Below are 19,218 nucleotides of genomic sequence, written 5' to 3'. Positions count from 1 at the left end.
TTACTACTCGTTTTTAAAGCTCTAAATGGTCAGGCTCCTGCCTATATCCGTGATCTGCTTTTACCCTACAAGCCTAAACGCTGCTTGAGATCCACCAGCACGGCTTTACTTTCAGCCCCAAGGTTCCGCCTCATTGCCAAAGGCGGTCGGTATCTCTGTTGTTCAGCATTTTGTAACTCGTTTTTGAAAAGTGCTATATAATAAAGTTATTATTAATGTTCTAAACTAAAATTATGTATCTCATACTGTGTGTTATACAGCTCAGCAAAGAAAAGCCCACTTTCATCTGTTTGGCCAACGTTTGAAAACCCCCTGAGAAGCTTTCCCTGTGAGCACCACCTGTGAGTTTCCACAAGATAATTTATTATTTATTATCTTACTGGTAGTTATCTCGTTCTTCATTAGGAATGGCAACTAATTTTGTCCAGATTTGTTTTAAAGATTTAAGCTGAATGAAATAACAAAGAGTGCAAGTTGAAGAATTGAGGAGGTCACACCAAATATTAACTCTGAAGCTGGTCAGAATGGCACTTTGATATATACTGTGTCTCCATGTATGTTTCAATAAATCCCTGCATCTATCTCTGATTTCCTGGTAATATACACAGAAATGAGGGGTGGATTGAGACTTTTGGTTTTAATGGTCAGTTGTAACTTCACCATGTCCATAAAACAAAAAAAATATATAATTTTATACAAAAAACATAATTTGTAGTTCACCAGCTCCCTTCACCATATGGTAAAGATGTACGGTAGTCGATACGTGCTACAGTGTCACAGCGGTAATTTCTGTAATTTTCAAGGAGTACAGGAATTGCTTATTATTATCAGAGCTCAACACATGTGGAACAAGTGATATTGATGGTGAGTCTGTTCTCTGACAGATAAGAGTGGAGAGATTCCGTTTCCCCTCATGACTCTAACAAAATCCATCCCATATTACCATAATCGCAGCTTATTTGGATGCGTGCAGATCCTGCTCTCAGATCGTTGTTTTTTTTCTTCAGCTAAGCAGTTCATCTCCCCTTTGTAATTATTCTGTCTGCACTATCTCTTGATCATCCGAATGATGGAGACAGGTGAGAAGCAAATGAGGATAGACGACTAACTGTGTGTTCATGCATTGCTTGTGAATTTAATTAATATGGATGGTATTCTTGCATCTAAGGAGAAAGATTTATGAAGGGAGCCTGCTTAACAGAAGAATTTCAGCCTTTGTGAAAACAGGAAGATGACAGATCACTGTAACCTCTCAATGTCTTCTTGTTGCCTCTTACTTTTTTTACTGTTTTTTTTCAATCAATAAAACTTTGATGAAAGGACTGTAGAAACCCTGCTTGTTGGCAGGAATCAAGCATGGATGAATAAAAAAAAATAAAAAATAAAAAATTACACAGTAGTAGACAAATTCAGCTTTATTGACAAGAACAGTTGTGCTGAAACAAGGCAGGAGCTAGGGGGGGAGCTCAAAACAATGCTTAACTCATCCAAAAACTGTCCAAGTTGCCTTTCACTGGGTTTGTAGTGTGGATAATGCCTAAAGTTGTTCCTTTAAAAGATGAAAGGAATAAAAAGCTTATTATTAAAATGGAAAAGCCCCCTGACGAGAGTCTGATAAGTAGATTTTTTTTCCTTAAAATGACTTCATATACAGTACAAAACATGCATCCCATGTTATTTCACAACCATCAGTCTTACAGTGTACAGTGATTGCACAAAATAAACATGAAATCATAAAAAACAAATATTAAACAAACCATATACATCCGTCACAGACGCTACACATGACACACACTTGGCTAGTCCTAGTTCTCAGACAATGAAAAACATCTTCTCAAGCTACTAATAATTTATACAACCAAATAGTAGTGTCCTCTGACTACTGGGCTATTTTGAAAATAGCCTGAGGTAAGCTTTAGCACTGAGACACAGCTCAATCAAGGCGGAAAAAAAAATAAAATAAAAAAGATAAAATGCCAGAAATCCTTGAGGAACAAAGTCAAACATTTTAAGAAAAGCCTTTTGCTTTCTTCATTCAAATTTTGCTGTAAACAAATTCAAGGTGCCAAAGTACTTCTGATCCCTTTAGCTGGTCAAATTCATCTTGATCCAGTGACTGAATTTCAACCACAGAGTAGTGCAACACAACCTCAACAAAACAAATGATTACAACAGACAGAAAAAAGGCAAAAACTCAAAAGGCAAGACAGGGTGAAAAAGACCACTCAGTGTTCTCTTTTCTGCTTGCGGCCAATGTCGACCTCGTCCAGCCCGCTGGCCGATCGGGACTGCTGCAGCTCTCGGAGCTGAGAGTGAGTGCGAGGCGGCTGCTTCTTGAGTTTCTCCAGGTGAACGTCAATGGGGTCCAGTTCAGGCTCAGCGGCGGGGACGGGGAGGTAACCGCCATCCCTCGGCAGGCACATGCACCAGCCGGCGCCGGCCAAGTCCAGCTCGCTGTACTGGAACTCAGACTTCTTCAGCTTGAAGTCCACCATGTCGACCGATTCGCTCATGTCCACCAGCAGGTTCCAGAAGACGCAGCTCAGGACGATGCCCAGCAGCTGCAGACGGAGACCAAACGGAAACATATCAGTGTTGCTGTGCACGATTTGTGTCTCATTAATGAGTTAAATTAATTTTATCATACACTGGCCATTAACATTAATCACTTGGCCATCACAATAACATGTAGTGCTGTGAATGTTCATGTTTCACTTGAGTGTTTACTTCTTGTGTGTCCTGTTTAGTTTCTACTTGGCCAGCTACTCTAATTCTTGTCATTATCCCTTGATGTCCTTAGTTATCTTGGTTTTGTCCCTTGGTCTCAATTCACATCTGTCTCCCGTTACTTACTCACCTATTGTCACTCTTGCGCTTGCCAGTTTGTCACCGTCTCTTCCTCCATGGTCTACCTCTCCTGCTGCTTTGCTTTGTTGGGTTTCCAGTTGTACAGCACACTTATATTGATTAATAAAGACTTTTTCATTTTAGAGCTACAGCAGTTGGGCAGTTCCTTTGGTAAATGCCTGTTGTATCAATAGGTAATTAGCCATGTCATAATAATCATTACCTTTGTTTCAGGGTACAAGTTAAAATCTTAAACAAAAAGTACTGTACATTGTGAAAGAGGATCTGATAATGTGTTTTTATTGCCACTGAATGTGTGTTTAAAACCTCATGGTTGCTAACATACTTTAAACAGTGTGAAAGAAAGTAAGTTAACTTGATTTGCTAATTAGAAACTACCTACAGGTATACTGTTGACTCTTAGCCTTTGAGCTAAACTGTTCCACACTTTGTAGCCAAACAGTTACAACAACGTAACTATTTAACTACTTAACTTTAGATCTATTGTCTATGAGTTGCACTTATGCATATGGACTGTACCTCTGTGGTTTCTAGTCTCAGAGCAAAATAGTTTATGTATTAGAGGAAATGCTTTTACTAAGACATTATCAACATGGTTAAGAGGGAGTAGTTTAACAAAGTAACAGCTCTTAAATACACTGGCTTATCAGTTTAACTTAGCTCCATGGACGTAACTTGATGATATGACTTTCTAAGTATCAACAAAGAGTCAAAAAAGTCTAAACCTGATTTCAGTTATGTAAATGCCACTCTGAGACGGCAGCAACAGACTAAACTTATCCACTGGAGCTGTGGTACATGATTGGTGTGTTGAATCTGTGAACTAAAGCTGGACCTTATATGAAGTCAAAAGCTTTAACTTTTTTCCAATCGTGGTACACATGTGATTTACCATTCAGATTTTGATTAATTTCTGAAAAATCTATCCCTTTCTTAATTACAATTATTCTACAGAGGCCATGTCTGGATGTCTGGAGATGATTCAGAAGATGCGATTCATTGTCAAAGTTATTTCTGGTTTCAGATTTTTGTCTGACCTGTTAGCTTCTTGATTTACATGATGCTTCTGCCATTGTTTGATCATCATGTTGACTGGAGATTTAAACCAGGCTTTGCACATTTCTCTTCATGTCTGCTTTGCCTTGACTTGAAATTTTTGACTGACTGATGTTTCATTAACAAATAGATGGTCACCCATAAAATCTGATATATTTGAACAAATTGATTATTCATAAACTATTATACATAAGCAGACTGTCTACTTCTGAAGTTAACATGGTGTATATCTTAACAGAATTTAAATAAGGTTGAATAACTTTGCAACATTTTTTCACTTCCTCAGTAAAATGTGTAATTTAGCAGAAGAAGTGAACACTGATGAGGAGCATTGTTTTCAAGTCACAAATCCTTTAGTGGTTAAGGTCTGATCCTTGAAAGGGCCCTGATTGGAAAGCTTCAAGCTTTTCAAAAAACTCTCAGGCTTAAAGTTTAAATTTGCAAACATTTGGGTCAGCTTCCTGACAAATTTAAGTGTATAAATGCCACAACAATTGAAAGAAATGGTAAGTAGGGGGGGGGGACTAGTGACCTCAGGAGTATACATCTTTTGCAGCTTGCATGAGCTACAATTTATTCTGCAGAGGGAACCAAAGCTATTTATGTAGCAAAGTAATTACTATAATTATTTCTCTTATGGGGCAGCCACAAATCGTATTCTTCTAAGTGAAGATTTATAGACATTGTTATGTGCAAGAGACAAATTAAGGTTGACCAAAATGTATGAGGTGTTGAAACATGAGTCACTGAAGAAAGTTGTTGGAAACTTGAAATTAAACCTCATGAAAAGTATTTTTGCTAAGAATCTGAGAGTGCTAAATCTTTCAGAAACTTTCACAGGAAGCGTTGGTGGGCAAAAAACATCATCAGTTGGAGAAGTGCATTTAGTTTAAAAGGCAGTTTCTGTTCAGTGTCAGCAAGTCTCTGCCTTGAGTTTTCAATTACCTGTGGCAGCCCAATGGCACAGCAGAGTGCAATGGTTATTCCAATGTTGTCACTCATCCAGAGGTTGACTGCATGGATGCAGCCCCGCACATGGATCACCTCATGCAGGGTTTCCCGCTGATAGACACAGCAGAGGAAGAAAACAGGAGAAAAGTTTCAGCTTTAAATTCAAACTCAGACACCACCTCCCCCTTAAAAAAAAGAAAAAAAAACCCCAGAAAGCTCAGCCACTGAAGCTCTCAAACCCCAAAGCTGCTATATAAAATGGAGGGAATGTTCATTTCAGCCTTTAGCTGCTTAGTACTTTACTCAGTGTAAAGACTAGCTGCTGAAAGACAGAGCAGAGCAGCATAAATACATGACATGAGACATCGAGCAAGAACATGGCAGTCATTTATATTTGTAAATAAAAACATCCAGTTAGAAGAAGAAGAAGAATCAATACCACGAAGCAGGAATGTGCACAATGTGAAGCTATCAAAAAAGCTTATCTGTGCAGATATTAAGCATCTGTAATATGCACGGTAATCTAATTAAAAAAAAACCAGTTATGATTTTAGAAGCACCCCAATCTGTCTCTAACGTAAGTAAACAGATCAATAACAATGATTATATGATGCAGAAAAATATGATCAAAATACTTATGTATTGTATAATCAGGCATTATGTAGTCAGTGGGTGAATGAGTTTTTATTTAGGCCCGAAAATGTGATAATGTATTGGAATCATAATACATAAAAAAACGTCTGCTAATAACTGTCCTACTGCTCTTACCTGCTCGTTCAGAGTGTTGTAGCCACAAAAGGTGTTGATGACCTCTCCCATCTGCCAAACAAGCCAAAATGTGAAAGGTCAGAAAGAAGATTTCAAACAAGCCAAGATGAGCAGAGACAGCAACATGGAGACATGTGACAGAAATGCTCCTAAAAACGGGGTGTAGCTGTCCCTACCAGCTAAAGTGCAGCCGTGGCAGGTTGGAACCGATAACAGTTTCTGTGATCCATCTACAATGACAAAACTACCAACTACACCTGTCAGCTTGACAATGCTCCTCAGCTCTTTTTGTGGATAAAAAGTGTCTCTTATTGGTTTGATAAAGCAGAAGACGTCACTGTCCCAGTGGACCGTCTCTGGATGTCAGCCATCTATCAGCAGGGTATGAGACAAGCAAACAAGAGAGCTGTGAGCAGAAGGTTAAGGTTACTGGCAGTCTTTAAAGACATCCTTATTAGTATTTTTTTGGCTGAAGTGGTTTCTCTGAAATGTTTCATCAAAACAGCGTGTCTGCACAAACAGAGGTCAGAGGTTAATCTACAGAGTCTACTCTAAACAACGGGAGTCTGAAGTCTTTCAAAAGAGCCAAACATACAGTTTCTGTGGTCCAGATTCCAAATGATATGTGGCCAAGTGTGAGGGCTTTAACTTCAAGACACAAAAATTCAACTCATCAATCAAGATAGATCTCCATCTATAGATATCAATAAATAACACCAGTAAGTATAAAACTAAATACAAACATTTAAACTCTATTAAGCTTTTTGAATCCACATTTTTGCCTTTGAATATACACAAGTCCACCTTAATGTTTGTTAACAAAATGACCACAACCAATTGAAAGCAGGCTTGTGTTCTACCACCAAGCAAGCAAACAAACATGCTGTTTTTTGTGGAAGCTAAGCAGTTCATTCATGTTGGGTGAAAAGACAGATCAAGCATAACATTAAAAATGATCGTAACCTTGTGTAACCTAAGGTAGAATTTTAAACTACATGTGGTTCAGTCAAGTCTGCAAAAGAACCTACCGTATTTTCCGCACCATAAGGTGCACCTATAAGCCTTAAATTTTTACAAAAAACAATCGGCCGTGCGCCATCTAATCTGGTGCGCCTTATGTGTGCACTGGATTCCAAAATCTGTTACGGATACAGTCATTTTGAATTTACCGCGGGGAGCATTCATCGGGGCATTAAGCCCCCTCAGCATCACACACCGCTCGCCCTACATTGGAAAAGAATGGCCAGTAGCCCACTCCCGTCGCTCGCTTTGCGCTCGGTGTGAATCCAGGGTTTAGTCGGATCCCAGCCATTCACTCTGAAAGGGGCAAAGATTGTATGGAGCTCGTACTTAGTGATTGAATCGTGTCATCATTAATGCTTTTGCCCATGTCCCAGTGAGTGCCTGTTCTTCAGTCTGAGATGGGTGATGCAGACCGATGTGCAGTTTATAAGTTTATAAGTGTAAAAATGACCGATGATGTTGTCCTTGACCGTTGGACCAATTCCCGCTGACACAGGGACTGTACGTGTGCTGGCAGCGATAAACCAATCAGAGAATATTAGGTAATACGTACACCGTGTAATCAGTTGCGCCGTATGTATGGGTTAACTACAGAAATGGACCCCATAATTGAGGGTGCGCTTTATAATCAGGTGAGCCTTATAGTGCGCAAAATACGGTAATTAAACTCCATTAGCCTGCAGGATAAAAACAAAATAGAGCTTTGACAGATTGATTATGTAGTTAGCATAATCTATCAACAATACCAGTCACTTTATGGCCCAGCAGAAATTGTTATCTCACAGACGGACAGCTCATGTTTTACACAGAATCACTCTGGAAGCTCAGTGTAAGAGAGCATAAACGGCATGATGATGTTCACAGATATTTTATAAACATATATTTATGGATAATTTTGCAGGGAATTGAATTTAAGCTTATCAAATCAATACCCACTAGAACTTGAAACTGATCTTCATGATTCAAAAAAAAAAAAAAAAAAAAAAAGGGAAATCAGATGCTTGATTAATTTGATCCTAAATATGGAATCCAACTTAAAAACAAACACAAAGCTGCATCCATCTGTTGCACGAAAAACCTTCATCACTTTCTCTCATACTAAAAATTTAAATAAGATTGAATTCCTTCTTCCAAAATGGCAGGTAACTGGTCTAATTTTATATCATTTTGAAAAAACATGTTTTTCCAATCATGTCATCAGACTATACGTTTTTTTTCTACCTAAAACTGCACAACACAAGCTGGATGACTCATCCACTGAACTTACTTGGTGTGTTTCTTTTAATATTTTTGGGGGATAAGTGGAAAGATCCAAAGAAAAACATCACACACACGACCTACACAGTAGGAGCAGAGTTCTGTGTTCACAAACCAACTTTCTTGTAGAGCTGTGTGTGGTAAAGGCAAGAAACATAAGTAATAACCAATCATTTAAAGTCTGAGGAAAGCAAATTCAGAGATTTGCATAAGATGTTACAAGTGTTAGGTAATGATAGATGAATGATAGTCTAAAATCCGCTAAAACATCTAACACTGACGTGGGAAATAAATGTACAACAGTGCAATTACAATGAACAAGCCAACCATGCTATCTGTGTATAAGACAGTGGGAGCTAACTTGTACCTTCAATCAGAAATGCCTCTTCTATGGATGCCAGAATCAACAGAACTTGGGCTGGCTATTGAAAAAGAGAGCTAAGAGAATCAGAGTGGACAGAAGGGCCGCGCTAACAGTCTCTTTCCATGGTTGATAGGGGCTGAATGGGCACGTACTTACTGGAGTTACACACTGTGGATTAATTTGGTGAATAGCCAGCAAAGCACCGCAGAGGTCAGAGTGCTGCGCACCTCCTCTGAGAGCTAAAGTTAGAGGAGTAACCGCAGACACACTGAATAATTATGTGCAGAGCCACGGTGACGGAAAATTGAGAATCGCCAACAACACCAACCTCATTTTTCTCCAGGTAGAGACAACTAGGATTAATGGACACACTACTACACTGCTGCAAGCACCATACTGAGTCACTTAAACTAGATCTCACTTATTTTCTTAAAGTCCTTTTTTCACAAGCTGACACAAATACCTGAGGTCTTAATGAAGGTCTGTGACTTGCTTTGGTAAAAATAAAACAGAGACTCACTACCTTTTTCATCCATTAATTTACACCTCTGCGCAAGCAGATCATTTTAGGGTACCGAGTGATCCACTGGTGTGCACTCCTCCCACCTTCATCAGGGTCGGTTTTGAGATCTATAGTACTTAAGAACCCTTACAGGATGTTACAGTATGATTGAGCATAAAGCAAATAACCTGAGAGCTAAAGAGACTAAACTTCCCAGTCCCAGGTATACGAATGTAGTCACCTTCACCTGACGTCAGTGAGAAAAGAGGCTGGACAACCATGTCATACATTACACAGAGATATGAGGCCTAAAGCAAAATGTGAGGCTTATGTTTTTTTTCTGAGTTTTTGAGTTGGTAGAGACCCCAGACACGCATAAAAACGCTCTCAGACACAGGAAAAGATTTTTCGATAAATCACCTTAGACTTTGAGACATTTGGTTACTTGACAGTTTAAATCCGTCCTGTTTGGCTGAGCAGTTAATAACACACACGCATTTAATTTCGGCTTTACTCGGACTTTAGGACGCGTTCTTCTTGCAAGAAGCTGCAAAAGGTTAATTTTTTTTTGCACAGCATAGTTCACTGAACTACATGTGACAGCATCACACACAACAAAAACTTTTTGTGGTTGCATGCAGAGCCAGTGAATGCATCATAAAAAATAAGAAGGTTATCTACGTCCATATAATGCTAACGCCTCTTAGTCTGTTTATTTCAGGTCACGGATTTTCATCCCTTTGATCTTGACCAAAACATTTGAATCCTTCACCTGCACAGCAAAACAATCTCCTGTTGGACATCTTTGTGCGTGCTGCCAGCACTCACCTTGCGTCGAACACAACAGGTATATGGAACCCCGCAGGCTAGTGGACCGGTACCATTGCAGAAATGGTACTGGTTGACTCCCCAGTCCTTGTACTCATCTCCTCCGCAGCATGAAAACTGGAAAGCAAAACAGACGAGGAACCAAGCATGATAGCTGAGTCTGAGACTGCAGCTTTCTGACAGTCAGTTACTGGCTATTATTTGGAAGCATGTAGTGGAGAAAATTCAGTCAAGCCTCCAACATGTGGAATCTTTTCTTAGACAACAACCTCTCCATCTCTTTGATTGCTTGGCCTTAGCTGCATGCTTTTACACCGGGCTGGCTGTCTGAAATCAAATAACAGACCGGTGAAATAAGGGAAATTATTAATCCAATACAAGCAACAAAGCCTTCTGTTGGACCGCCTCTCTGACCACACAGTCCCATCTCTCAGGTCCACCCCTGAGCGCTTGTTTCTGATGAGAAGGACAGGGCACTTCTGCCCAGCCTATCCTCATCTATCCATTTTCCCCATCAGAATATTTCTTTATACATTTTCAGTGTATAAAATGGTTTTACCTCTTAAGGGAACAATAAATAACGGTCACTCTCTCAGCCAGAGACAAAGAGGGCCAGCTTCTCCAGTGGTTGGTGTTTTGATATGAATTTTTTGAGTAATTCTGTTGTCTATCTGGGACCAAGAGTCTGAGCAGAGATCCTCAGATGTCCCTCTCCCAAACCACCTCTTCAGAGGGGACACTGAGGCCTCACACTTTGAGGTGTTAATTCTCATCCTGGTTGCTTTTCATTTGGCTGTAAACCCCAGAATGTGCCTAATGCGGGTCTCCACTCAGTGAGGCCAACAAGATCACATCATCTGTAAACAGCAAAGCTGCAATCCTTAGCTAACTGACCTGGAAACCCTCCGACCTATGGCTGGGCCCAGAAATTCAGTCCAATAAGGTTATGATCAGAATGAATGACAAAAAGGCAGCCCTTGTGGATTCTGACATGGACAGGAAATTAATCTGACGTACTGTCTGCAATGTGGACCAGACTCAGCGACTGTACATGGACTAAACAGTACAACAAGGGACAAATATCATAAAATTCCTCAGTACCTCCCACATAAGCCCTCTCTAGGTCTACAAACACATGAAGATCCTAGATGCCCTCCAATGTCCTTGTGAGACTGAGTTCATTCTGAGTCAGTTTTACCATCACTTCACAGTTAAAAACTGGCAGGATAAACATTTTCTTTGTTTTTATTCATCCACCTCATTGATTTCATAGCTGCAGGCTGTCACGACTAAACACACAGCACTTCATCTTTATGGTGCCCTAAAAAAAAAAAAAAACCTGAAAAAAAACCTGAACATTTCCAAGAGATCATTTTAGAAAAGCCAAATGATGGATAGTGGTGAGTCCTTTAAAGATTGAGCTACATGAACCATAATTATCAATCCATCCCACTATCAAAGCTAACATGTAATAAAATAGCCGAAAAAGCCCTAAAGTAATTGTCTTGTTGATGAACACAGTTTTCTGGAGTAAGTCTATTTGTGATTAAAAGCTTTTGTTTGAATGGAAAACTACCAATGGAAAACTATCTAATACATAATAAATGTCCCGTTTCTAAATATTATCCATGTAAAACGTAGTACTACCTTTTGTTGTACATAGTCCAGAATGTTTTTGAAGTCGAGATCATCGTAGTAGTGTTTAATTCCCTCTCGTATACTGCTCTGGAACAAGACAGACGTCTAGATAAAAAAAAGGGAAGCAGAAACACAGAGGAGAGAGTGGTGATCGACCACATCATTAGGGGAAAATAGAAAGATTTGTACTGGATGGACAACAACATTTACCTTCTTTTCAAAGATGAGAGCCATAGTGAGAGCAATTGCCTGGAGGAGCAGCAATACACACAGGACACAGAGGAACTGTGGAGGGAACCAGACAACAAATTCATACTGCATTTCCAACAAAAACACACACAGAAAACTGTTTTTACATTGAGCCTCAGTCACCAATAACTTTTCAGACAGCTCCAGAGAGAAGTTTGTATCAGATTCAGATGATGCACCTGACAAATTCTGTTCTATAAGAAAAGTTTGCATATCCTCTGTAAGTATTGAACAGTTTGTTTAGAGAAGCCAGACCTAAGTTACTGTTGTCGTACCACACTGTGATGACAAACACTGAGATATGATATTTATCTCAGCCGTTTATATGTCAGGTTGGTGTCAGAAAATATAAGAGACCTTTAAAGAAACAAAAAAAATAATCCTCCTAAGAGCACAGAATCCAGTCTTTACTTTCAACGTTATTGAAAGGACGAGAAAAGCTGAGATTTCTTAAGACAGAAGAGCTTCAATTCTCTTGTTCAGTCTTTCAGGAAACATAATAGGTCATTTTGTTGTGTGGTTTTACGACTCAATCGGTGCAAAATTAGCTCCTCATCGTCTTCATCAAACCACACAGACATCACTAACTTTTTTTTATTGCCAACTTTTCATTTAAAACTTCAGTTAATTAGATGGTTGCATAGAAACGGCAATAATGTCCCTGTGCTCTGTTTGAGCTCTTTATTGACAAAACCAACAGCATTTGAGGAGGAAAAAAAAGACATCCAACTGTTTGAGGGTATTGGTGCTTCATGAATTGCTGTCGCTGTGCAAACTCTGAATGAAAATTCTATTCCTCACATATTTACACACAAAAGACCCATATATGGGATAAATGTGTCTGTTGGTATTTTAAATTATCTGCTTGATTTTGTGACTAAACTGATGAGGCAATCTGTTTTAAAATTTTGAACGTGAGATACTGGACAAGAATGAAAATGACACAATAAATTTTCCTTAATCAAAGAGTTGCAACTAGCAACAAACAATGCAGACATGGATTCCCTCCCTCTTGTTGTTATGGTTTTCGTTCTCTCCTTCCAGCAGACATTACCATGTGCAGCAGGGTTTTGTTGTCCCTGAGGGATCCGACCATTCCCACCACCGACACTGTGAACATCACCAACCCCAGCAGGATGAGCACCACAGCAGGAGCCAGGAAAAGACCCTCCAGGGTTCGATTCTTCTGCCTTTCCACTTCTGCATACACTCCCACACACAGCACGCAGAGCCCCATCAGCTGTGTAGAGACGGAGCAGAAACAAAGAGTTTTTCATTAAGACTCACACTGGAAATACTTCGCTGTGACTGCATACATTCTACACACACAACAGAATATCCCTCGTCTGAACGATTTAAAGTAAACAAATACATTTAAAAAAAAAAACACCACAAACAGTTTGATTTCCCTAAATGCTGCATCCAGGACAATCCTAAATTCTCTTTTGGTCATCTCAAGCTTGGAGCTGAAGTGGTTTCTCACATTTATGAATAGTAATCACTAACACTAATAATAATGATTACAGTACATCTTCAAACTATTTAAAACTTTTAGATTCAGACTGAGAATCTCTGTTGAGAAGGGTTTTAAAAACTGTCTTGGAAAGAAGAAAATGACGTCAAGAGAGAAGTCTGGTTTTCACAAAAACAGATGTTTTCAAATCGCAAATTAAACTTAGTGAATTTGGTCGGAAAGTTTCTCTTATTCATTAACAGTTGGCTTTAGCAGCCTACAGTGGTGGAAAAATAAAAATAAGCTCTTTAAAGCTCGACTGTAACTGGTCAGACTTAGGAGGAAAGAAAAAAGTCTGAACCATCACAACACACTAAAATGTCACTTTGAGATCCAGTTAATTGGGATGCCTTAAAGTTGGTTTGTTGCTGCCAAAGTAATGACAAAGCCTCTCTCAAATAAACTGCAATCATAACCATGAATGAAGAGTGTCAAATGCTCAGACTCCTGGCAGTAAACTCAAGAGGAATTAAAGCTGCAAGCAGCCATGAACGGGCCCTCGCAGGTGGGCACATCGGGGTATGCGCTGGACTCAGTCCGATGCGCACCGCACAGCCGTCCATCAAGTGTAGAGCAGGATGTGAGAATCTCAGCCAGGCGTAGTACCACCAGGCATAAAAAGTGACGTGGCACTATAAGCATGTGTAATTTCTGGCATATGTATGCATTCTGGGTGCAGGCCAAGTGCAGCCTATGAAGTTTGGTGAAGATCGGACAATGTATGCAAAAGTTATAAGTTACTGTGTTTTGTGCTGAGCAGTAGCAATGTCCTCAAAGTTTGAGGGTCTGTCACGGCCACGACCTTCAGACGTTGGAAGAAATTCTCCTAACTAATCTCCCATGGCAGAAGAGTAATCTGACCAAGTTTGAAGCCGTTACCATTAAATCTGTAGTTGGAGTTCGATCATATGCGAGTTATGGATACACAGTGACATTTCCAACCACCAGCAGGTGGCGCTATAGGTGAGTGTCAGTATGCGCATATGTATGCACTCAGGGCAAAGTCCCCGGCAAGCCTATGAAGTTTGGTGAAGATCATACAATGTATGCAAAAGTTATGAGTGACTTTGTGTTTTGTGGCGAGTCGTCAAAGTTTGAGGGTCTGCCACGGACACATCTTTAACAATTTGGAAAATCTGATCACAACTTTTAATCCCCCATGACTGAAGAGTAAACACACCAAGTTTGAAGCCGTTAACATTAAATCTGTAGGAGGAGTTCCTTGCTGTTTCACAGCTCGGACCCTAATAATAATAATAATAATAATAATAATAATAATAACGCCAAAAGATAGCTCGGACCCTAATAAGCACGAGACACCTGACAGTATAAGAAACAAACCCACAATACACTGACACTGGAGAGTATGAATGAGTGAATTCAATTAAAGCTACTAAACAGGGAGATAAGCAGTAAATTAAAGCCAGCGATTAGCCAGTTTATTAGATTTGCCTAAAAGCAAATTTGTCTCCAATCTTAATGTGGCCACATGAGTTTTATGTGTTGCTCTGTTTATTTTAATGACAAAAATCCTTCAAAGAGTACAGGGTTTGGATTGTGATTGTATTACAACGGACCGGATCATAATTGGCTTCAATTGGACTGTACCTCTGAAGTGCTCCGAGATGACGTTTGTCCTGATTTGGCGCTGAATAAATAAAACTGAAATGAAATAACATATACCTGCTTTTAATTTCTTTTGCCATTCTTTGATCAAACCTGATCAACACTTAGACATGGCAGTAAAATGTTTCTTAAATATATTTTTGGCCTGTGCACAACTGACCATGCCCTGTTTTTTTAAAAAAAATTTTTTATTTTTTTTAAAAACAACCTGCTCTTTTGGGGGTGATTACAGAAAGAAGTGATATCAGAGGGACTTTTAACAATTTATCATACATAGCAAACACGTAGCGATTTTTAAAGTTTCGTGAGAACAAACAAAGAAATAGTGAAAGGATGATGTATCAGAGACACAGAAAAATAGAAAAATGGTCGTCACACATTTTTAGTTTTTTTTACTTTAACCACAATTAGCTCCTCAGGACACCTGTGTCCTCGATCTTGTCTTATCCTCTCATAACCATCGAGACTGTTATTATTAAGGATATAGCTGATAAAACAATGTAAAACCACTATCATCAGTTAGTGTCAGCCCTTGTGTCTCATTATCGCACATTACACTGTAAGAGGATTACAGCTGCATTCATTCTAAAGTTGTGTTTTTCTGTCTAAGCAGGTTGAAGTGGACGTTTTCCAGCTTTGGCCAAAAAACACTGGCTGGCTTGGTCATGGCTCCCAGTTGAATTAGGTGCTTCAAATGGGTCACGTGACAAAACTGGGGTGTTGTAAGAGGATTAAGACAGTTAACGAATATAAAAAGAGATTATTGGTTGAGTTCCAAAAATGTGATCATGACAAACAAATAAGCTTTACATAAATATAATCACACTGTTACCTGTTGAGTCACCCCCTTTAATAAGTTTGGATTAAGGGTCATCTGGATGCAGCTTAAATGTGAATTAATCACGTTTCCACTGACTGTTTCCGTTTCAAGTGAATAAACAAGGCTATGGTCAGTGGTGGTATAGGTTACACTGCTAAATGTTGAAGGAGGAATTGTTCTAACCAGAAATGGGTTTTTACTTCACTGTTTTTGTGAAGTTATAACACACAAACAAAATGTTTTTACAGCTCATGAGTTAAAATACATCGTCTTGCGTTTCTGCTTAACTAATGAAAGGTTTCAAAATGGGCAGTCACTGTCTTTGCTTCTCTGTTATTGATTTTCAGTTAGAAAAAGGAAGCAATCAGCCTTAAGAACTGCCTCCTTCTACTCAACTCCATTTACTGCAGAGAACCCTCTAGAAAGCATTATCAAACACTTCTGGCTTGGTTCCCACATCCAATGTCAGCATTAACCTTCGCTTCAGCTGTGATTAAGATAAAACTGAGTTACAGAGTTTAAAGAAAGAGATTCGATATCAGCCTCCCCCAAAACAAAAGACCCCGATGGCTTCTGAACATGAGCATTACGGCTATGCAGACACTGCACAAAGGCCTCAACTGTAAACTTCGTACAGGTGTGACTTGTGAAGCCTTATTTCATAATGTAAAATCAACAATAAACCAAGCTGTGTGTCCTTTGTAGTATCATCAGTAAAATACTGTGTTGTATTTGAAAAAAACAAACAAAAAAAACAACCCACTAATCTATATACCACTGAGTGAGACTGGCTTAATCCCACTGGACACATGCAGTTCTATTCCTGCTATTTGAATCCTACTTATATTAACCAAACTCAGCATTCCCAGAGCGACGATATCTTTAATTAAGTCTACATAGTTAGCTTGGGGCCAAAGATGTCTTTGTCTGTTGAGCTGAGCGTGGAAAAAAGGTGTCCTAAATCACACCAGTAACAAAAATAGATAGAGGGAAAGACAAAGCACATTAGAGGGACTCCGAAGAGCAAATGGAATCTGACTACTGATGTATTACATTCATATTCAATTATAACCTTCAGGGGTGTAAAATAACACAATTATGGAAAGATGAAGCCAGAGGAAACACAGGTAACATAGAAAGGATGACTCATTGTTAGTCATCCTTTGCACAGGAGTGGATTGTTTAGAAAGCTGTCAAACTTCCCGATGCATTATCAGCCAAAAAAATTAATTTAAAAAAATGCAGTAAATGAATGACTACAGGTGTTCCTAGGTTAATTTGGTTTATTAAAAGAGAGTTGTGTTGTGTGTTTACTCTTCCATGGCCATCCCATTCAAAGAAGGCCTCAACACATCTTTGCTCATTTGGATAAAATTGAAATTATGGCACAGTCTGAAAATCAAGGCTGGGAGGGGTGAGCACTCAAACTTAACTGAAATAAATCTGTCTTCTAACCTTTGCTCACCTCAAGACAAACTGCAGAATCGTCTCAATTTGCCAGCGGCAGAGTAGTAAATCAAGTGTAGAGTTTCATCATTTCTGTGCAATAAATATAGATAGACTTTCACTGGTGGGTTTTAATTAGCTAAAAGCAAACTTTCAATATAATTATCACCATTACAATTGATAAAAATATTACTCGGGGAAAAAATAGCCTTTCAGCCCGCTTTTGTTTTCTGTCGGCAAACACACTCAAGTCGTCATCCCTTTAACTGCATCCAACGCCCTGCACCACCGAAATGTTTGTTGATCGAAGATAGCTTCGTTTTGTTGCAATGCCAAATGCAACCCTGAAATATTAGCAACATGTTGTCTTAACAGGCTTCCCACACCTTCCTGCATGAACAACAAATTAAAATTTAAAATGATACAGTGTCTTGGGTAGAATGACAACCATTCAACAGCTAGCTAGTATCAAAAGAATTCCCTTCAATTTCCCTATTTCCAAAACAATGCAACTGAATACTGCTTTACACAACAGCACATTGTTGGAATATTATCTATGACCATTTCCTGATCACTATCTAGTCTTCTAGTAAATGTAGCATGTGTGGAATCCAGCATAAGGATGATAATCTAAATAAAATCTCAGAGAAACACCATTACTCTGTGTAATGCTACAAAGGTTCAAGTTCGCTATATTTAAAGCCGATTCACCAATTTAAATCTAAAACATCATCTAAATTATCAGCGGCTTTTGTTGGGGGTGTACGCCGTGTTATATAGTAGGTCACATATATTCATAATATGAATAAAAACATTTATTTGCTATTTATGTATGTGCTTGGATCAAATGTTTAATTTAAACACAAGTGTTCTGAGTGTAGTTTGGAATGCTGTTTCGCTAATGCTACTGGCTTGTTCGGCACTCGAACAATTAGCAGATACTGTTGTAGCTTAAAATAACTTAGAGTGAATGCGGACATCATAGACTAGTGAACTACACACTTACCGAGAAAAGCATTGAGTAGATATTAAGGGTGAATTTGATGAAGTAGTAGAAGTGGTTGGTTTTCCTAAGATCAGAGTAGGACGGCATGGCTGATTGCTTTAATAAAGCTAGCTCACAAGCTAGCTCGCTATCCTCCGTTTGGTTCGGGTGATATAAGAAATTACATTTATGAAATATAAAATCTTCTTAAAGAAACATATAACACATTTAAGTGAGCTAATGAAATTTGAAATTAGCACTAGTTAGCACTCTCATTTCTCATTTAGTACAGTGGGTAACCACCTAAACGAAACCACTTCCGTGCGGCCACTCCACGCTTTGTTTTGACTACATTCTTAAAGGGGCAGTCACACGGTCTACTTGTTCAAGGGTAGCCTCCATGCATAATAAATAACATATTAGTGGGTTTAATTGAAGCTTCTGTACACGACACAGGTACACAATGTAATGCTTACCGTTAAAAAAGGGATGACAAGAAAAATCACTATCAAGTAATTAGGTCATTATAGAAAAATAATAGATTATAGAAATGAAAATGAATAGAAAGCTAAAGATTAGTGATAAATTACTCTCAGAGGAGGATTTAAAGTAATACAATACTGCTGCTTCAATATTTTCTATGTAAACTGTTTAATGATAAAAACTTCCATCCATCCATCCATTTTCTATACCCGCTTAATCCGTCGGTCAGGTCGCGGGGGGGCTGGAGTCTATCCCAGAGGTCATCGGGCGAGAGGCGGGGTTCACCCTGGACAGGTCTGATAAAAACTTTTCAAAGGAATTCAAGCATAACACCCATGTTATCAAATATTTATTGAAATAAAAGAAAACGTGCTATCAGGATGTCTAACATAATCACCAAGAATACTTGTAATGCATTACTTCGGTGTAGCTAATCCCAGCTCTTGCTTCAAGTTGCATCAGCAATTGCATCAACTTGTTGCTTGTTGGATATATTTAGCACACTGATGACACATTACAGATGCATTTACAGATACATTTACACACGTAAAGCTGATCATGTGTTGGATCACCCCAGAGATTATTAAAAGTCTTTCCACTTTGAAGATCACCACCTTTATGTTTCATCTTATTTCTTCATACAGTCTCAGGTTCTCCTCATCTACATCCGTTTTAAGTTTTAAGTAAAGTGATTACATGTGCTGCGGAGTGAAGCACCAACTAGAGTCACATTAGTTATCAGTTTACATTTGTTATGAAAACCTATAAACGATTGTTCTTATCTTTCATTGCAAACTACAATAATAATGATGATTCCCTGCATACACTGCTATCACTCTAC

The 19,218-nt window shown here is 38.9% G+C and overlaps 1 protein-coding gene across 1 annotated transcript; it reads right to left on the bottom strand.

Annotated features, from left to right (window-relative positions):
• Positions 1-1,397: 1,397 nt before the first annotated feature.
• On the bottom strand, positions 1,398-18,229 carry LOC140310293 (tetraspanin-15). The gene is made up of 8 exons (XM_072388562.1): positions 17,916-18,229; positions 12,559-12,744; positions 11,466-11,540; positions 11,265-11,360; positions 9,618-9,734; positions 5,644-5,694; positions 4,870-4,986; positions 1,398-2,561 (listed from the first exon to the last, which is right to left on the bottom strand). The coding sequence occupies exons 1-8, from the start codon at positions 18,000-18,002 to the stop codon at positions 2,226-2,228; spliced, it is 1,065 nt and encodes a 354-aa protein (XP_072244663.1). The 5' UTR covers positions 18,003-18,229; the 3' UTR covers positions 1,398-2,225.
• Positions 18,230-19,218: the final 989 nt, after the last annotated feature.

Source organism: Leuresthes tenuis, unplaced genomic scaffold (assembly GCF_036924035.1).
Source record: "Leuresthes tenuis unplaced genomic scaffold, fLeuTen1.0.hap1 SCAF_6, whole genome shotgun sequence".
NCBI lineage: Eukaryota > Metazoa > Chordata > Actinopteri > Atheriniformes > Atherinopsidae > Leuresthes > Leuresthes tenuis.
Note: the sequence above shows the minus strand (reverse complement) of the source record. Positions and strands in the feature narration are given on the sequence as shown.